Source organism: Salvia hispanica, chromosome 3, assembly GCF_029641045.1.
Source record: "Salvia hispanica isolate PSC_SH4W2 chromosome 3, Shi_PSC_v1, whole genome shotgun sequence".
NCBI classification, from domain to species: Eukaryota; Viridiplantae; Streptophyta; class Magnoliopsida; order Lamiales; family Lamiaceae; genus Salvia; species Salvia hispanica.
The window spans coordinates 33,260,773-33,274,928 of NC_142694.1; the positions used below are offsets into that span (position 1 = coordinate 33,260,773).

At 38.6% G+C, this 14,156-nt stretch overlaps 1 protein-coding gene across 1 annotated transcript; it reads right to left on the reverse strand.

Annotated features, from left to right (window-relative positions):
- Positions 1 to 3,814: 3,814 nt before the first annotated feature.
- On the reverse strand, positions 3,815 to 13,751 carry LNO1 (Nuclear pore complex protein). The gene is made up of 17 exons (XM_048110945.2): positions 13,450 to 13,751; positions 13,173 to 13,381; positions 12,806 to 12,974; positions 12,329 to 12,475; positions 11,444 to 11,568; positions 10,997 to 11,109; positions 10,332 to 10,468; positions 9,897 to 10,059; positions 8,381 to 9,791; positions 8,006 to 8,158; positions 7,544 to 7,601; positions 7,185 to 7,318; positions 6,941 to 7,065; positions 6,512 to 6,857; positions 6,117 to 6,309; positions 4,277 to 6,025; positions 3,815 to 4,103 (listed from the first exon to the last, which is right to left on the reverse strand). Exons 1-17 carry the CDS (start codon positions 13,676 to 13,678, stop codon positions 3,964 to 3,966), a joined length of 5,601 nt encoding a protein of 1,866 aa, XP_047966902.1. The 5' UTR covers positions 13,679 to 13,751; the 3' UTR covers positions 3,815 to 3,963.
- Positions 13,752 to 14,156: the final 405 nt, after the last annotated feature.

The window sequence follows — 14,156 nt, forward strand, 5'->3', positions numbered from 1 at the left end:
GCTCTTTTTCTTAATTAAGATTTCACATATTTTGCTCTTCCTTCTAGCATAATATTCTCCATTTCCATTTTCATGTCCATCCAAAACTTATTGTGTGTGTGTGAGAAAGAGAGATAGATATTTACTTGTACTTTATGAATGTAGAGACAAGACTGTGATGATGGAGCTCTTTTTCTTGATTAAGATTTCACATATTTTGCTCTCCCTTCTAGCATAATATTCTCCACTTCCATTTTCATATTCATTCAAAACTCTATATACATGGTATATGGAGCTCTTGTATCGTATTTAAGGATGGTTTTGATAAACTTACATATGAGGAACAAGAAAGGCAAAATAATGAAATGAGTGAACTTCGGATGACAAATTTGATTCAGGTATTTTTATTAAGCGTGTATTTACATTAAATTGTTAGAATTTTAGTATGTCTGACCAATATAACTAATTCTATTTTCATTATAGATGTTTACAATATACAAGAAATAAATCTTGGAGTATTGGCCCGATGTGACCTACCTAGATGATGATGAAGAAGCAAGATTGCATGGTAGTTATGAAGATTCAAAATTGAACGCCGACATTGAAGTTTGTTGTATTAGAGTGGCAAAAACACGGGATGCGAGCAGGATTGACATGGCCAATGTACTTGTTCTACGGTCTCGCGATTAGAGCAGCGATATCAAAGAGTAAGTGATACGGATCCACATCAGTTCCACATAAATTAGTGATAAAATGTTTACTTATACCAGTATTTGTCCATGCTTCAATATTACTGTAGGAACCCCTTTTGAGGCCAAAGATGTGTCTCAGTGTGCATGGAATGTTATGAAAAACTTAGTAGTTTTTGGAGAGAATATCGGAGAACATATATCTCCTAAGATACATACCATAGCGTCCAAAGTTATTAATGCATTCAAAATAGATGAAATAAGACCACAATTTGAGAGAGTTTATATAGATAGGAAAGCTAACTGAGAGTTGCTATATAAACTGTGAGTTTATGTAGTTGAAACTGTATTCAGGAGCAACCCGTAACCCATCCGATTTAGTGATTTGTACCTACTTATGATAAGGTACGTATATGTGCAACCGTGTTGATACATATCATAAAAAAATATACTACTACTACTTCGTCCACAAGAATATACACTCTTTCCTTTTTAGTCCGTCGCACAAGAATATGCACTTTCTAATTTTGGAAACTCTTTCTCTCTAATAAGGTGAGACTTATTCTCCACTAACAATACTTAAATTACTTTTTCTTTCTATCCATCTCTTACTTTGTCAAGTGCATTAAACCTCGTGCCCATCCAAAAGTGCATCTCTTTTGGGACGGAGGGAGTATCAACTAATATTTGACCTATGTCTTAAAGCAGGTTCCGCAAAAACACCCACCTCTTGTGACTCGAAAAAATGAAAGGCTTTAGTGGCTTTAAAGCATGCACTGATGAATGTCATGGAGAAGGATTTTGATGATGCAAACATTCGAATGAATGAGGATGTATGTGATTATATGTTCTGCCAGTATAATTTGTTTGAAAGATGGTAGCCCCACCTCAAATGAGTTTTTTTTATTATACTCCCTTCGTCCCACTTAAGATGACACGTTTTCCTTTTTAGTTTGTCCCAACTAAGATGACACATTTTCTTTTTTGGTAACTTCTCTCTCCAATTAATACACTCAACCACTTTTTCTCACTCCTATTAAAATATCCATCTTTCTTTATCTCTCTACTTTAATACTTACACCCACCTTCTCTCTCTCTAATTAAACACTTTAACCAATAACTCCTAAAATCTCGTGCCGGCTAAACAATGTGTCATCTTAGCCGGGACGGAGGGAGTAATTTGATATTTGGATTCAACATTGACATCTTCCTAATCAATTGGAGTTGCTTTCTAATTGTTCATCATTGAATTGTATTGTTAAATTTGCTCCGTTTCTCCTTTTGTGATTTGATCTTGTCATCTTGGCATGGGTGGTATCATTATATCGCATAGTCTAATTTGATCTAATAAGGTAGAGGAATCATCTAATGTTACTTCATTCCTCATATAAGAAATACTTTGGATAATGATTTTACTAAAGGTACTTCTGTATTGGCAATAGCCCGAGTCAGCCGCTCGCATCACATCTGAACCGGAAATACTTGTACTAAGCCTCTAACGCCGACACGATATGCAGAAAGAGTGCTCAGTGCATCCTAAAATGTCGACGCAAAAACGACCCCCCCCACTGTGGCTCCTCAGTGAAGTAGTCATCAAACAGTTGTTGATGGGCACCGACGTGGTCTCGGGCGACTGTACGTCGATGCTGGATCGGGCTAGGGAACGTCGATTGCATCTGGGTGCCGTTCCACCAAACGATCTATCTCTGCAGGCGTTATGCTCCCACAACTCGTCGTCAATTCGCTGCATTTGATCCTCATCACCATCATGAGCCATTTTTTTTACAAAATCTTCGTGTAGAGTAGTGAAATGTGAAGGAAATGGGTGGAAAAATGAAATGGGAATGGGTATTAGTAGAAAAAAAATTAAAAATTTGGCTAGCCGATCGCTCGCCGCGCAATAGGCGACAGACGATCGTCGAGCGATCTCATCCACATCCGACTTCTCGGGCGTTTCCCTCACGTCCGTTGCGTTCGCCGGTTGCAATTGGGGACTAGGCAAGCGCGCTAGCCGCACGCTGGCGGCTAAGGCGCCGGCTAATCTACTATTGTGGATGCTCTAAGAACTGAGCTAGTACCTAAGGAACTTTGATAGTGTTCTTTTTTCTACGTTTATAATAAGAAGATTAAGAAATTTAGATTTTTGTTTACTTTCATTGTCTCTAGATTGTGAATATTTTGTTTATTTATTGAACTGCTGCTAATTACAAAGCCTTAATTGAGTACTCCCCCGTCCCTCATTAAATGAGACATTTTCTTTGGCACGTTTTAAGAAAGTTGAGTTTTGTTAGTTAAGTGGAGAGAATAGAATAAGATAGATAAAAAAACTAGAAAGGAAAAAAAGTAAGAGAAAAATATGTTAAAAAGGAAAATTATTCACTTGAGACATTCCAAAAAGAAATAAGAATCACTTAACAAGGGACATATGAGACATATGAGTACTGTATACCCTCTTGGCACATGATGGCAGTTTGTGCTTCTTATTCTCTTAACAAATTGTCACATTCAAAAGTGCCTTATCCCTTAAGTAATACTGTGTTACAAATTGCCACGTTCATATATAGCTATTAATTACAATATATAATTAGAAATTGCTAAAAATTGCACTACCCGACCCGATCTCAAAACCCAAAAAATCAGATATTGGGTGTGGGTGATACCCGATATCCATTTGACAGCTCTACTCTTCCCTGAGACATGTTTTTCACTATTTATGAGTCCCACTTATTCAATTTAAAAACTACAATTACTACAAATATTCTATTAATAATAAAACTTCATCATTAAATCCTAACAAGTTATTACTTAATAGTTCATACAATTGTTTGTTGAAGAATGAAAATTCGTATTTATGTGTTGGTGTATTGTATCTGAACCAGGTTGCTTCTATGGCATCACATTTGCGGCAGCAAAGATCAGCAATTGATAAAAAGATATAATAAAGATTTCTGAATTAGGAGTTCCTGTGTAGAACAGCATTGAGTGCCAAGTCCAGCTTGTCAATTTCAAAATGATGGACATTTTGCGACTCTGTTTCATGATGAGATATTTCCCTTGGATTGGCATTTGGCAATAACTGTTTTTGGATGATTTGTGCAACTCTTTCTTTCTGTATCGGAGGTTTGTCCAAATAAGCAAGAATACTATTTCTACAGAATACCTCACTGATGGGTATATAAATTAGTATACCTGGACTGGATGATTTAAGAGCTTACAAAATGTGTATCATATTTCCAACAAAGCCTACAAAAAGGGATTAGTGTATGCGAGTTGTTACATCATTTAATGTAACAAACTATTTCCTCATCTGTGTAAAAAGTTCCAAGGGAGGTCTTCCAGTTCCCGAACTGCTGCCGCCAAAGCCACCACTACCCGAACCGCTGCCGCCAAAGCCACCACTACCAGCCTGATTGCTGAAAGCTCCAAATCCACCACCTGTCAGTTTTGAACAACGCAATCAGTTATAACTTATAACCATGCCTATTCACTGAATATTCTGAAATAAGATCATTCTAATAATAACTCCCTCGGAGAAATCATCTTTTTTTATATAAACAGCATTAAATATAGCAAAAGAATAACAAAAGTTTGAACTACATAGCATTTACCTGAACCTGTCGACATAAACCCGCCTCCAGCATTAGCACTACCAGCAGCCGCAGCAAATCCTCCAGCACCAGTGGCTGCAGCAGCGAATCCTCCACCTGTGGCTGCGGCAGCGAATCCTCCACCACTACCTGTTGCCAGACTTCCGAATCCACCACCTGAAGCAGCAGCTGCAAATCCACCTCCGAAACCACCACCAGAAGCAGCAGCTGCAAATCCACCTCCGAAACCACCACCAGAAGCAGCAGCTGCAAATCCACCCCCAAAACCACCACCAGCATTGCTTCCAGGTAGACCAGTCCCAAGCTGCCTAGACTGTCCAAAAGAACCAAGTACTGAGCCTAGACCTTGTTGGCCAGCTCCTACATTGGCAAGTTGCCCGAATCCAGCTGCAGCTGAACCTTGACCAGAAACTCCAGAACCAAATCCTCCAGAGAAGTTAACAGTTGTTGGCTGCAGAGTTTGTGCTGGTTGGAAGCTGAAAGACGCAGGGCGAAACAGCTCACCACTGGGTGCAGGAGTCATCGTAAATGGGGAGGTAGCAGGAGTTGAACCCGTGTTAAGGGCTGTTACACCGAATGGATTTGCTTTTGGAGTGGTTGAGTTTTGAGTTGCTCCAATGCCAAACCCACCCAGGTTTGCAAATGTGATATTAGTTGTCTGATCCGTCTCGGGAGCCTCTTCCTCCATTTCTTCCTCATGAGAAAAATTTAAAATAGCACTTTGCATGCTTCCATTAATCCCTTCGCTTGATTGTGCAACTGCTGAAACAGCTAGAGTTGCGGAAGGAACTTCCGCCTTGATAGCTGGTGTAGCAAAAGAATTATCTGATTTGTCACCCATATCATTTTGACTCCCAGAATTGGAATTGCTCGGTAAAACAGTTGAAGCCTGTGGCGTAGCACTGATTTCAGTATTTGATGGAATAGTATTAACCTTAGTCTGTACCTCTGTCTTTGATCCAAACATTGACAAAGATGGTTCAGATTTGAAAATGTTCGAAGATGGTACAGATGCAGAACCGCTCCCGTCAATCAAAGAAGGTACTGTGGAAGGCAAAGTTACTGCTGAAGAAACAGATGTCTGCGGCTGTGACACATCTTCCTTGGCTTCAGAACGGAAAAGAGTTGCAGGAAATAATGTTGATGAACTTGGTTTTGCCACGGACAAGGGCGCTGGATAACTGTTACTCAAAGGTGATGATGGATCCAAAACTGTTTGCAGTGGGCTAGAAGCTGACGGACCATCAGTAGGACTACTTGGCCTTTCAGAACTTTTACTGAACAAACTCTTCTCTGGTTTATTAGGGGCAGAGCTAAAAGCAGAAGAGAAAGTTGCTGGAAATTTAGTATCTGATGTCTCAGACACCAGATTAGTGTTCTTCTGATCCTTGGCTGTTTCCTTTAAGTGATCTATATTCCCAGTCGAGCCAAAGGGTGAAACCAGAGACTGCTCAGGCATTGATGTTAACAGCCGGAAGCTTGTGGCAGGCTGCTGGGGAAATTTAGACTGGCTTGTAACAAAAGAGAATTTTGTCCCAGTAGAAGGTGGGCTACTCCTTGTTTTGTCACCTTCTAGTCCGAAAGCACCCAGTTCACGGTTCTGACTCATCCTTGTCTCTGAAATGGATGGGGGTAGCCATGCAGAAGGATCCTTGGTTGATGATCCTTGAATTCGTTCTTGAAATCCAGGTGTCGCACGGAGCAAAGATGACGGGCTGCCAGTGAACTGTTCTGGTGAACTTGCAATGTCTGCAAGTTTTTGAAATAGAGTGATTTGTGGGTTTATTTTTATCCAAAACAACAGACCTAATAATATATTTCAGTTAAACCTTCATCATACCTTTGCTTTTGTGATGCTTTAGAAAAGCTCCAGGGGTATTCGAAAGTTCTGAATGAGAAACCTCAGATTTCTTCTGAGGACTGAGATATTGTTTATTTATGTTTAGCAATGGCCGATTCGGACTTCCCTTCTCATAATCTTCTTTCAGAACCCTCTTTACTGTTGACTTTGGAGGGTCAAAACTCACCCAGCTCTGCATTTAGTTGTGAAAGAAATGCAACATGAATTAGTTATCAAATAATAACATTCCCAAAGTGAGAAGAAAAAACAAAATTAATATAGACTTCTAAACAAATAGCCACAGTGCGTAGTAACCAATATTTGAGCAAATAATACACATTTTAAACGTGAAGTGAAAATGGCACACCGGGACAGTAATTAGCAAGAAATATTACACGATCAAGAGAGTCACGGTGCCTCCTCGCAGTTTGTGGTTCACTGCCCTTGGGATAGCCAGATTGGTTCCTTCTAGACTGTTCTTTCGCATCAATAGAGCATGAAGCAATAGATAATTCTCTGTTTGCAGGAACAGTGGGTGTCCTATTCCTAGCTGGGGATCTTTCACTATCACCAACATATGTGAGGCCAATGGATTCAAAAAGCTGCTTTTTGACATCATGTTTTCCAGAAGATTCAATACACAAAGAAGCCATTTGTTTAGAGAGACACCCAGAGAGATACTCAGCAGCAGATAGTTGTGCAGTTATTGTATTGTGTACACTGTGCAAGGATTGAATTTGCCTACACGAAAGACACTTTTGTTTCAATGTTGTGTAGACGCAAAATATGTGTACACTTATATAAACGATGTCAATCTGCAATACCTTGAACGCCCTTGCCTATTCTGCAAAGCTCTCCGATCCCTTTGGGTTCCTTCATTTTCACGAAACTTATTAAACTCCAGAGAGTTGAAATGTCTCTCTAATTCAATCAACTTATTGGTTAACTCCTGGTTTGAGGAAAAAAGAGAACCAGTCTGAGTGGGATAAAATTATCAAAAATAATCTAAGTGGGATATAGAAAATTAATGATTGATCTGAAGAGATCGCACGATCGACCATAATGTACCTGGTTCAGTTCTGATATACGTCTCTGCTTCAATTCCAGCTCTGAACTCAATTTTTTGCGATTCCAAAATTCCCAATATTTTCTATCAGTTGTTTGTTTGAACAACCCTTCCATGTATAATTTCCTTGCCAACACTGAAATAGCAGTGAGCCTATTAACTTAAGAGATATCCTACACATCAAAATGCAGCCACACACACAGCACACAAACACAAAAAAATGCACACAGATGCTGAATAAACAAGAAGCTGGTAGGCTGGATTGTAACAGGAGACAGACTTGATCGTAAGCCTCAGAACCACTCTTTATTTTACAAACAAGATATACAACATTAACTTTGCATTACAAACTTGATCAAACCTTCTACTGTCTTCTCAAGCAAAATTTGAGTTTCCCCAAGTTTCTCATTCAATAAGCCCTGCATAATAGCCAGGAGAGAAAAATATCAGTAAAATTATGAAAGAGTCAAGCATACTAGAAATTAAACAATTTTAAGCTGATCTTTAGAGAGTTACAAGGCTGTAAGGCAGCTTCCTTTGAATCAAAATAAAAATATCACCACTAAATATACATTGCTCAAAAGACACAGAAAGACAGAATGCTCGAATAAGGACAGATTCGTGCAGCTATCTTGAAATGAAAAAGGTAGTCTCTGGCTTGAAGAAATCATTCAAGTATATGTACACTTCGAAAAGTCAAACAGTAGCAGAAGGGTTACAGATATCAAATTGTTAGCAGCAGTGAGGCTGTGTAGAGCAAGAAGACATCATCACAAGCAATACATATTTTACTGCAGGAAAGAGTCAGAAGAGGAGAACAAACCCTCCACATTCCGCATTTATCGGAAAGAGCCCATATTCCTTCCTCCAGTTCTGTAACGTGTTTTGCTTGCGAATTTATGGAAGCATCCATGAAGCCACCCTTTCCTTCAATGCCTTCAAGCAGATTATCAAGTTTTTTAGCCATTTCTTCAACCTGAAGATACAGTAACATGAAAAAGTAGATCAGAAAAGCCTACCAATTGCAGACAATACAATGAATCGCAAGACATTTGACAACAGTCACAACACCCACTAGACTTAATAAGACAATGGCACATGGGTTAAGCCATATGGTACCAGAAATGGGCAACTAAAGAAAACATATGCATATAACAAAGAAATTTGTTATGTTAGTCTAAAGAGTATAGCATCATACATTTCCAAAATGTTTAGATGCATTCTGTACAAAGCGTGACGCTGACGTTGGAGATGGTGATGCATTCGGTTGCTTCTTGGATTCAGACTGCAATACTCTTCCTGAATAAAAACTACGTAGTATCGGCATTGATGGAGATGAAGGTGCAGTAGGCTCCCTGGATTCAGATGGAACCACTTTTCCTGAACCAAAACTACTCTGCGATAGCAATGATGGAGATAGAGTTGCATTAAGTTCCTTGTTCGGTTCAGACTGAAACACTTTTCCTGAAGAAAAACTACTCTGCATCAGCAATGGTGTAGATGAAGGTGCAGTAGGCTCCTTGGATTCAGATGCGACCATTTTTCCTGAAGCAAAACTAGTCTGCGATAGCAGCGATGGAGATAGAGTTGCATTCAGTTCCTTGTTGGGTTCAGACTGAAACACTTTTCCTGAAGCAAAATTACCCTGCATCAGCAAAGGTAAAGATGAAGGTGCAGTAGGCTCCTTGGATTCAGGCTGGATCACTTTTCCTGAAGCAAAACTACTCTGCAATTGCAATGACGGAGATAGAGTTGCATTCAGTTCCTTCTTGGGTTCAGACTGAGACGCGTTTCCTGAACCAAAACCACTTGGCATCAGCAATGGTGAAGACACAGGTGCACTCGCTTCTTTTTTATATTCAGACTGGAACCCTTTCCCTGAAGAAAAAAGACTCCCTGGTGACAATTGTGAACTAGGATATGCTGGCAGTATGTTTCTAGTCCCCTGTGCACTCAATAATGTCTGTCCAAACGAAGTAAAAGTCACAGAAGATTTTTCTTCCAAGTCTGTCGAATTTTTGAGTATGCTTGTGGCAGATTGTAATGTGCTTTTATCCGAATTATCAACCTTATCAGGAATTTCAGAAGCATCAACATTTGCATCTGACCTTGGTAATTGCCATGTGCTTGGAGTATCGGTTGATGGCTGTATTTTATTTAATGGCTCCACATTAGATCCAAATGATGTACAGTTGCTTGCAGATTGACTTGAAACATCATTCACTATGCTTCCTGAGAAGAAGCCTTTGTTTGGTACAACTTCTGATGTTGACTGATTCTCAGTATCACTATGCTCATATAGCGCTATAGGGAGAACTTTCTTCGGGTCATCAACTTTTAGTTTCTGGGATCCCACATTTTCTACAGTTCTTTGCTCTTGTGTTCTGATGTCTAACTCAGTCGAAGGGGATAAACTATTTGCCGCAATACTCTTTTTAACTTCGGTTCCACTGAGTTCATGAGATTGGAAAGTTGTAGAGGTTATCTCTCTACTTTCCTCACCATCTGCAGAAGAAACCAGGGGCAGCTTATGCTTAACCGATTCCTGAGAAGCATCATCTTCCTCACTGGATGCACATCCTCCAGTTGACGATAGAGCATCTACAGCACTATAGTGGGGAAAATTATTGACATTTAGCTTCTATAGAATGCAGGCCAGAAAAACTATCAGACTAATCCTATAAGAAAGCAAACATAAAACATGGTACAATTACCTAACAAAATGAAAAACTGAGATCTTCCCATCAATTGTTATGCATATAATCACGCAACAGGGTGAGACTTCTCTTTCAACATCCCCCAGGGTGAAACTGAGATTCTTGTTCTGGGAAGCCTTGTCAAGAGAGAGCCCAAGGATCACATTTTCTTCACCATCAGCTGAGATCAAACATGAGTAACATCAGAATATAGTGCTATCCCCAAGCATGGTGATTGGACATAAGATATATCTAATTGGTAGAATAGAGGTTTTGAAATCTACTCAAAAATGAAGCAGAAACAGTAGTTTGCAACTTTAAATTGCTTTATTATTCTAAATGGTTTGGCACACATGCTCATGAACCCTGCTTCCCCACCCCTCACTTATGCGCACCATAAGATAGTTATATCATACAAATCGCAGTGGCGTCTAGTCAAATAATCATGGACACCTTGAGAATCGATATAAAGATTCCAAGCATCATCAAGAATCTCAACCGTAGCAGCTTCATTCTTCCCATTATCCTCTGGCCAACAGAACAACACAACTTTTTGGGACATGTTTCTATTAGCAACAAACGCCAGCCCACTGCAACCAGTAAGAGCCACAACTATAGTTAGTTAAACCAATAGTTGCAAAGTACCAATACTCAACAGCATTTTATATCACCATACAATAACTAGCATTATTAAGTCAAACACTTGATTATGTTACAATAACTACAGTTAAAAACATAAGCATTATGTATTTTTTATCTCCTTGCAAAATTCTTTTTTGGCATAAGATAACCAAACACATCCATTTTTCCCAACATGCATTCTTTAATTAGCATAACGGAATTCCAAAAAAATTACATCAAAGCTTTTCCTCCAAAATGTTTTCAGCCAGCAAACAGCACCAGTTTTTCTCATACTCAAGGCAACAAATCTCACAGCAGATAAAAGAAAAGCACAACCAATATAGCAATATGAAAACAAATTAGAGACTCGCATGGAAAATACAGCTACAAATGTTAATCGGAGTGGAGTACTAGACAGAAGCCACAGACTAGAGAAGACAAAGAAGTTATGAGAGAACATAAAATGGTAAACAACAGGGGTAATAAACTAGACTTACTGAAGTTTAAGGTAACTGAGAAATAGATGTGGTCCAATTGGATTGGGCACAGCATCAGAACAGAAATCGATGAAGATATTATTAAATGACAAAATGATTGGCTTCAGAGATGCCTGAAAGCAATAACAAAAGAAATATTTAATCCGGATAAAAGTAATACTCCCTCCGTCCACAAAAAATAGGGCAATTGGTGTATGGCACGGGTTTTAATATAGAATTGGTAAAGTAGGAGAGAAGGGAAAAAAGTAAGATAGAAGGAGAAAAAGTAAGTGAGAAGTAGTGTTAGTGGAATGATGTGTAGGGTTATTATTTGTTGAAAACTTTCTATAAATGAATGTGCTCTATTTTTTGTGAACGGCCAAAAATGGTAAATGTGCCCTATTTTTTTTGGACGGGGGGAGTATATGAGATTTAAAGCAAATGAAAACTTGATACTTATAAACCTACATCAGTAAGTCTTCTGCCCCGGCTTGTGATTACTTGGACTGTGTAATTCTCCTTCTCACCGTCGTCATTTAATTGGAAACATCCAACAGCTATACTATCTGGACGGATCCATCGGATGGAATCCACTACACAAGATTGACAGTAATGATAGATTAATGGTGGGAAGTTATTAAATAAGGAGAGACATAATCAATTATAAACAAATTCTTTAAAGGACTTTGCTACCTATGGTTTACGAGGGAGACAACTAGAGACATACAATATATTGCTTACATATGAAAATAATTCCATGTACAACGCAAAAATGGCAAACATGCATAGTATCAGTTAATTGAATTTCTTCTATCTCACAAACTTATTAGCTTTTGACTCGTAATATTCAAGATCTATTCATAATTCATATCAATCATGTAGTATCAGAACTCGATACTGCACACCCATAACTATTACCCAGTTACATTCTAAGAGAAAATTCCTCCAATTCTTCCTTTTAGAGCAAGAGGCTCCGCATTTTAAAAACCTAATGGAAGTGGTTAATATCGGCATTTGACATTCAACTCCAATTCTATAGTATTTTAGTGGACAAAACAAGAGGTCCAACTAGATCAATTGCATGCATAAGGGATTAGCTTACAGGCATAGTAATGGTCAAATTGCTGAGAATTAACTTGAGGCTTGAATGCACTAAGAATAATTATAAGCAGCATGCAGTGAAAATAGATTAAATAATATCTATGAACATAGTGCAAATGGAATCTACACAAGAATCAATGAAGGATACTATAGGCAGAAAGGAAGGTCAATAAATGCATAAAAACATTTTATATGTGTGTGCATATAATATTTATATACTATATATATATAGAGAGAGAGAGAGAGCAGTACCTCTAATAGCCTGGCTAACATCAGCATCACCAATGACCGACTGGAACGATAGCAAGAATCTTACTTTTTCCTTAAAGCGACACGATAAAATGCTGACAACATTGTTTAGTGCCACAGCAATATGATTGCCTCCGGTACTCCAGTCAACTATATAGAAAAAATATATATGAGACATAATCTTAAATGAGGATAACTTTTTACCCAATTTCATGCAAGGAGCTCATAGAGTTACGAAAAGAAGATGAGATGGTAAGTAGTACACAACAGCATCAGAAGCTAAACGGTTACATCAAGATATTGAAAACCATTTTCCAGGTAGACTTTTGTATTGTTTAAATAAATGTTGCGAACCTAAAAACATACTTCTAACACACATGGGAAAAAAAAGATTATGTGAATGGTATTCCATCTGATGTTTTTGAGGATTCTCGGGTTATAATTAAGAAAACAAAGGATCCAGCAAGGGTTGAGACATACCAGAATCAACACCTTCCATCAAACAGGTAGGGGGACTTTGACCAGACCCATGGTACAGTTTTCCACTGGTCGAAAGAACAACATAAGCTTTTGCATCTTTTCTAGCCCAGCGTAAATCCTTGATGCAAATGGAATCATCAAGTGAGACTGAATATGAAGGAACTTGCTCCTGTTCAAAGACCATATAACAAGCACCTCAAAATTCAGAAACAAACTGCGGTTGGACACTGAACAATACTACTATATGAAAGTTCATAGTTAATTGACCAAGAGACAAAGAGAACAAAACTGCAGTTGGACACTAAACAATATATAACATTTCTTAAGCCAAGCTCAAATTTCAGCTATACAGAAATAGCAGAAATACCTTGTAAAGCAATGCACTAATAGCAAAGAAATGGACGTGGCTAGAAACAGTAGCAGCTAGCAAAGAATCATCAGCTGCTACGGCCAGTATCGAAACATTTCCAATGGCAACATGCACGAGGCTCAACTCCTGCAGTGATGGAGCTTCCTTTTTGTCATTGATGGCCTCAGCTGAAGCCATCACGTCCTTGGTCCGAGCAACATAAAACCCTAAACCCCAAAACAATACTTAGAAAGAAGAATCGATTTAATTTTTGAAAGAAAGGGGGCAAAATTACCCTGGCCGTGTGGATGCGCTAGGAAGAGGAGGCCGAAGCGTTCAGCGACGGCCAAAGGCTGGGAGGGAAGGGATTGGGGGTCGAATTGGGAGTTTGCGCCGCTGGACTGGAGAATAGGGACAGATCCTCCGATTTTGGAGAAGCGGAAATTTCTGGAGCCGATTTCTTCTCCGTCGATTTCTTCATCCAATTCGACGACAGCGCCGCCGCCACCCATATCAGCAGGCATTGAAGATAGAGAGAGAGCACCGGCGCCGGTGGGAAATGGGAATAGGCGGGAAGGTATTGGGTAAAACTAAAATACTAAACACAGCAGCGCTGATTTATTTACTTCCTTTTATTGTTTAAATTTTATTTAGGGTTTAGTATTTCGATCTTTTTCTTTTCTGTTTTATTGTTTCTACTTATAAGTTACCGATTTTATATAGTATTTTAATCCTTTTATATTCTTATCTTAATTTTTTTTCTCTTTCTTTTTTTTAAACAATACTAGTATACTATAACTTGCGATTTTCTTATCAATATTTTAATTTTCTAACTTAAAATATATAGTGATAATTCTATATCTCATTTTTGAGTTCGTCAAAATAAGTTTACGCTCTTGATTCTAGATAGAATGAATTATACATACATATATAAACAAATAAGCACATTAATGCCGACGCCCTTTTCGAATAGATTTCTGCTAAAAAACTGAAGCGAATGTT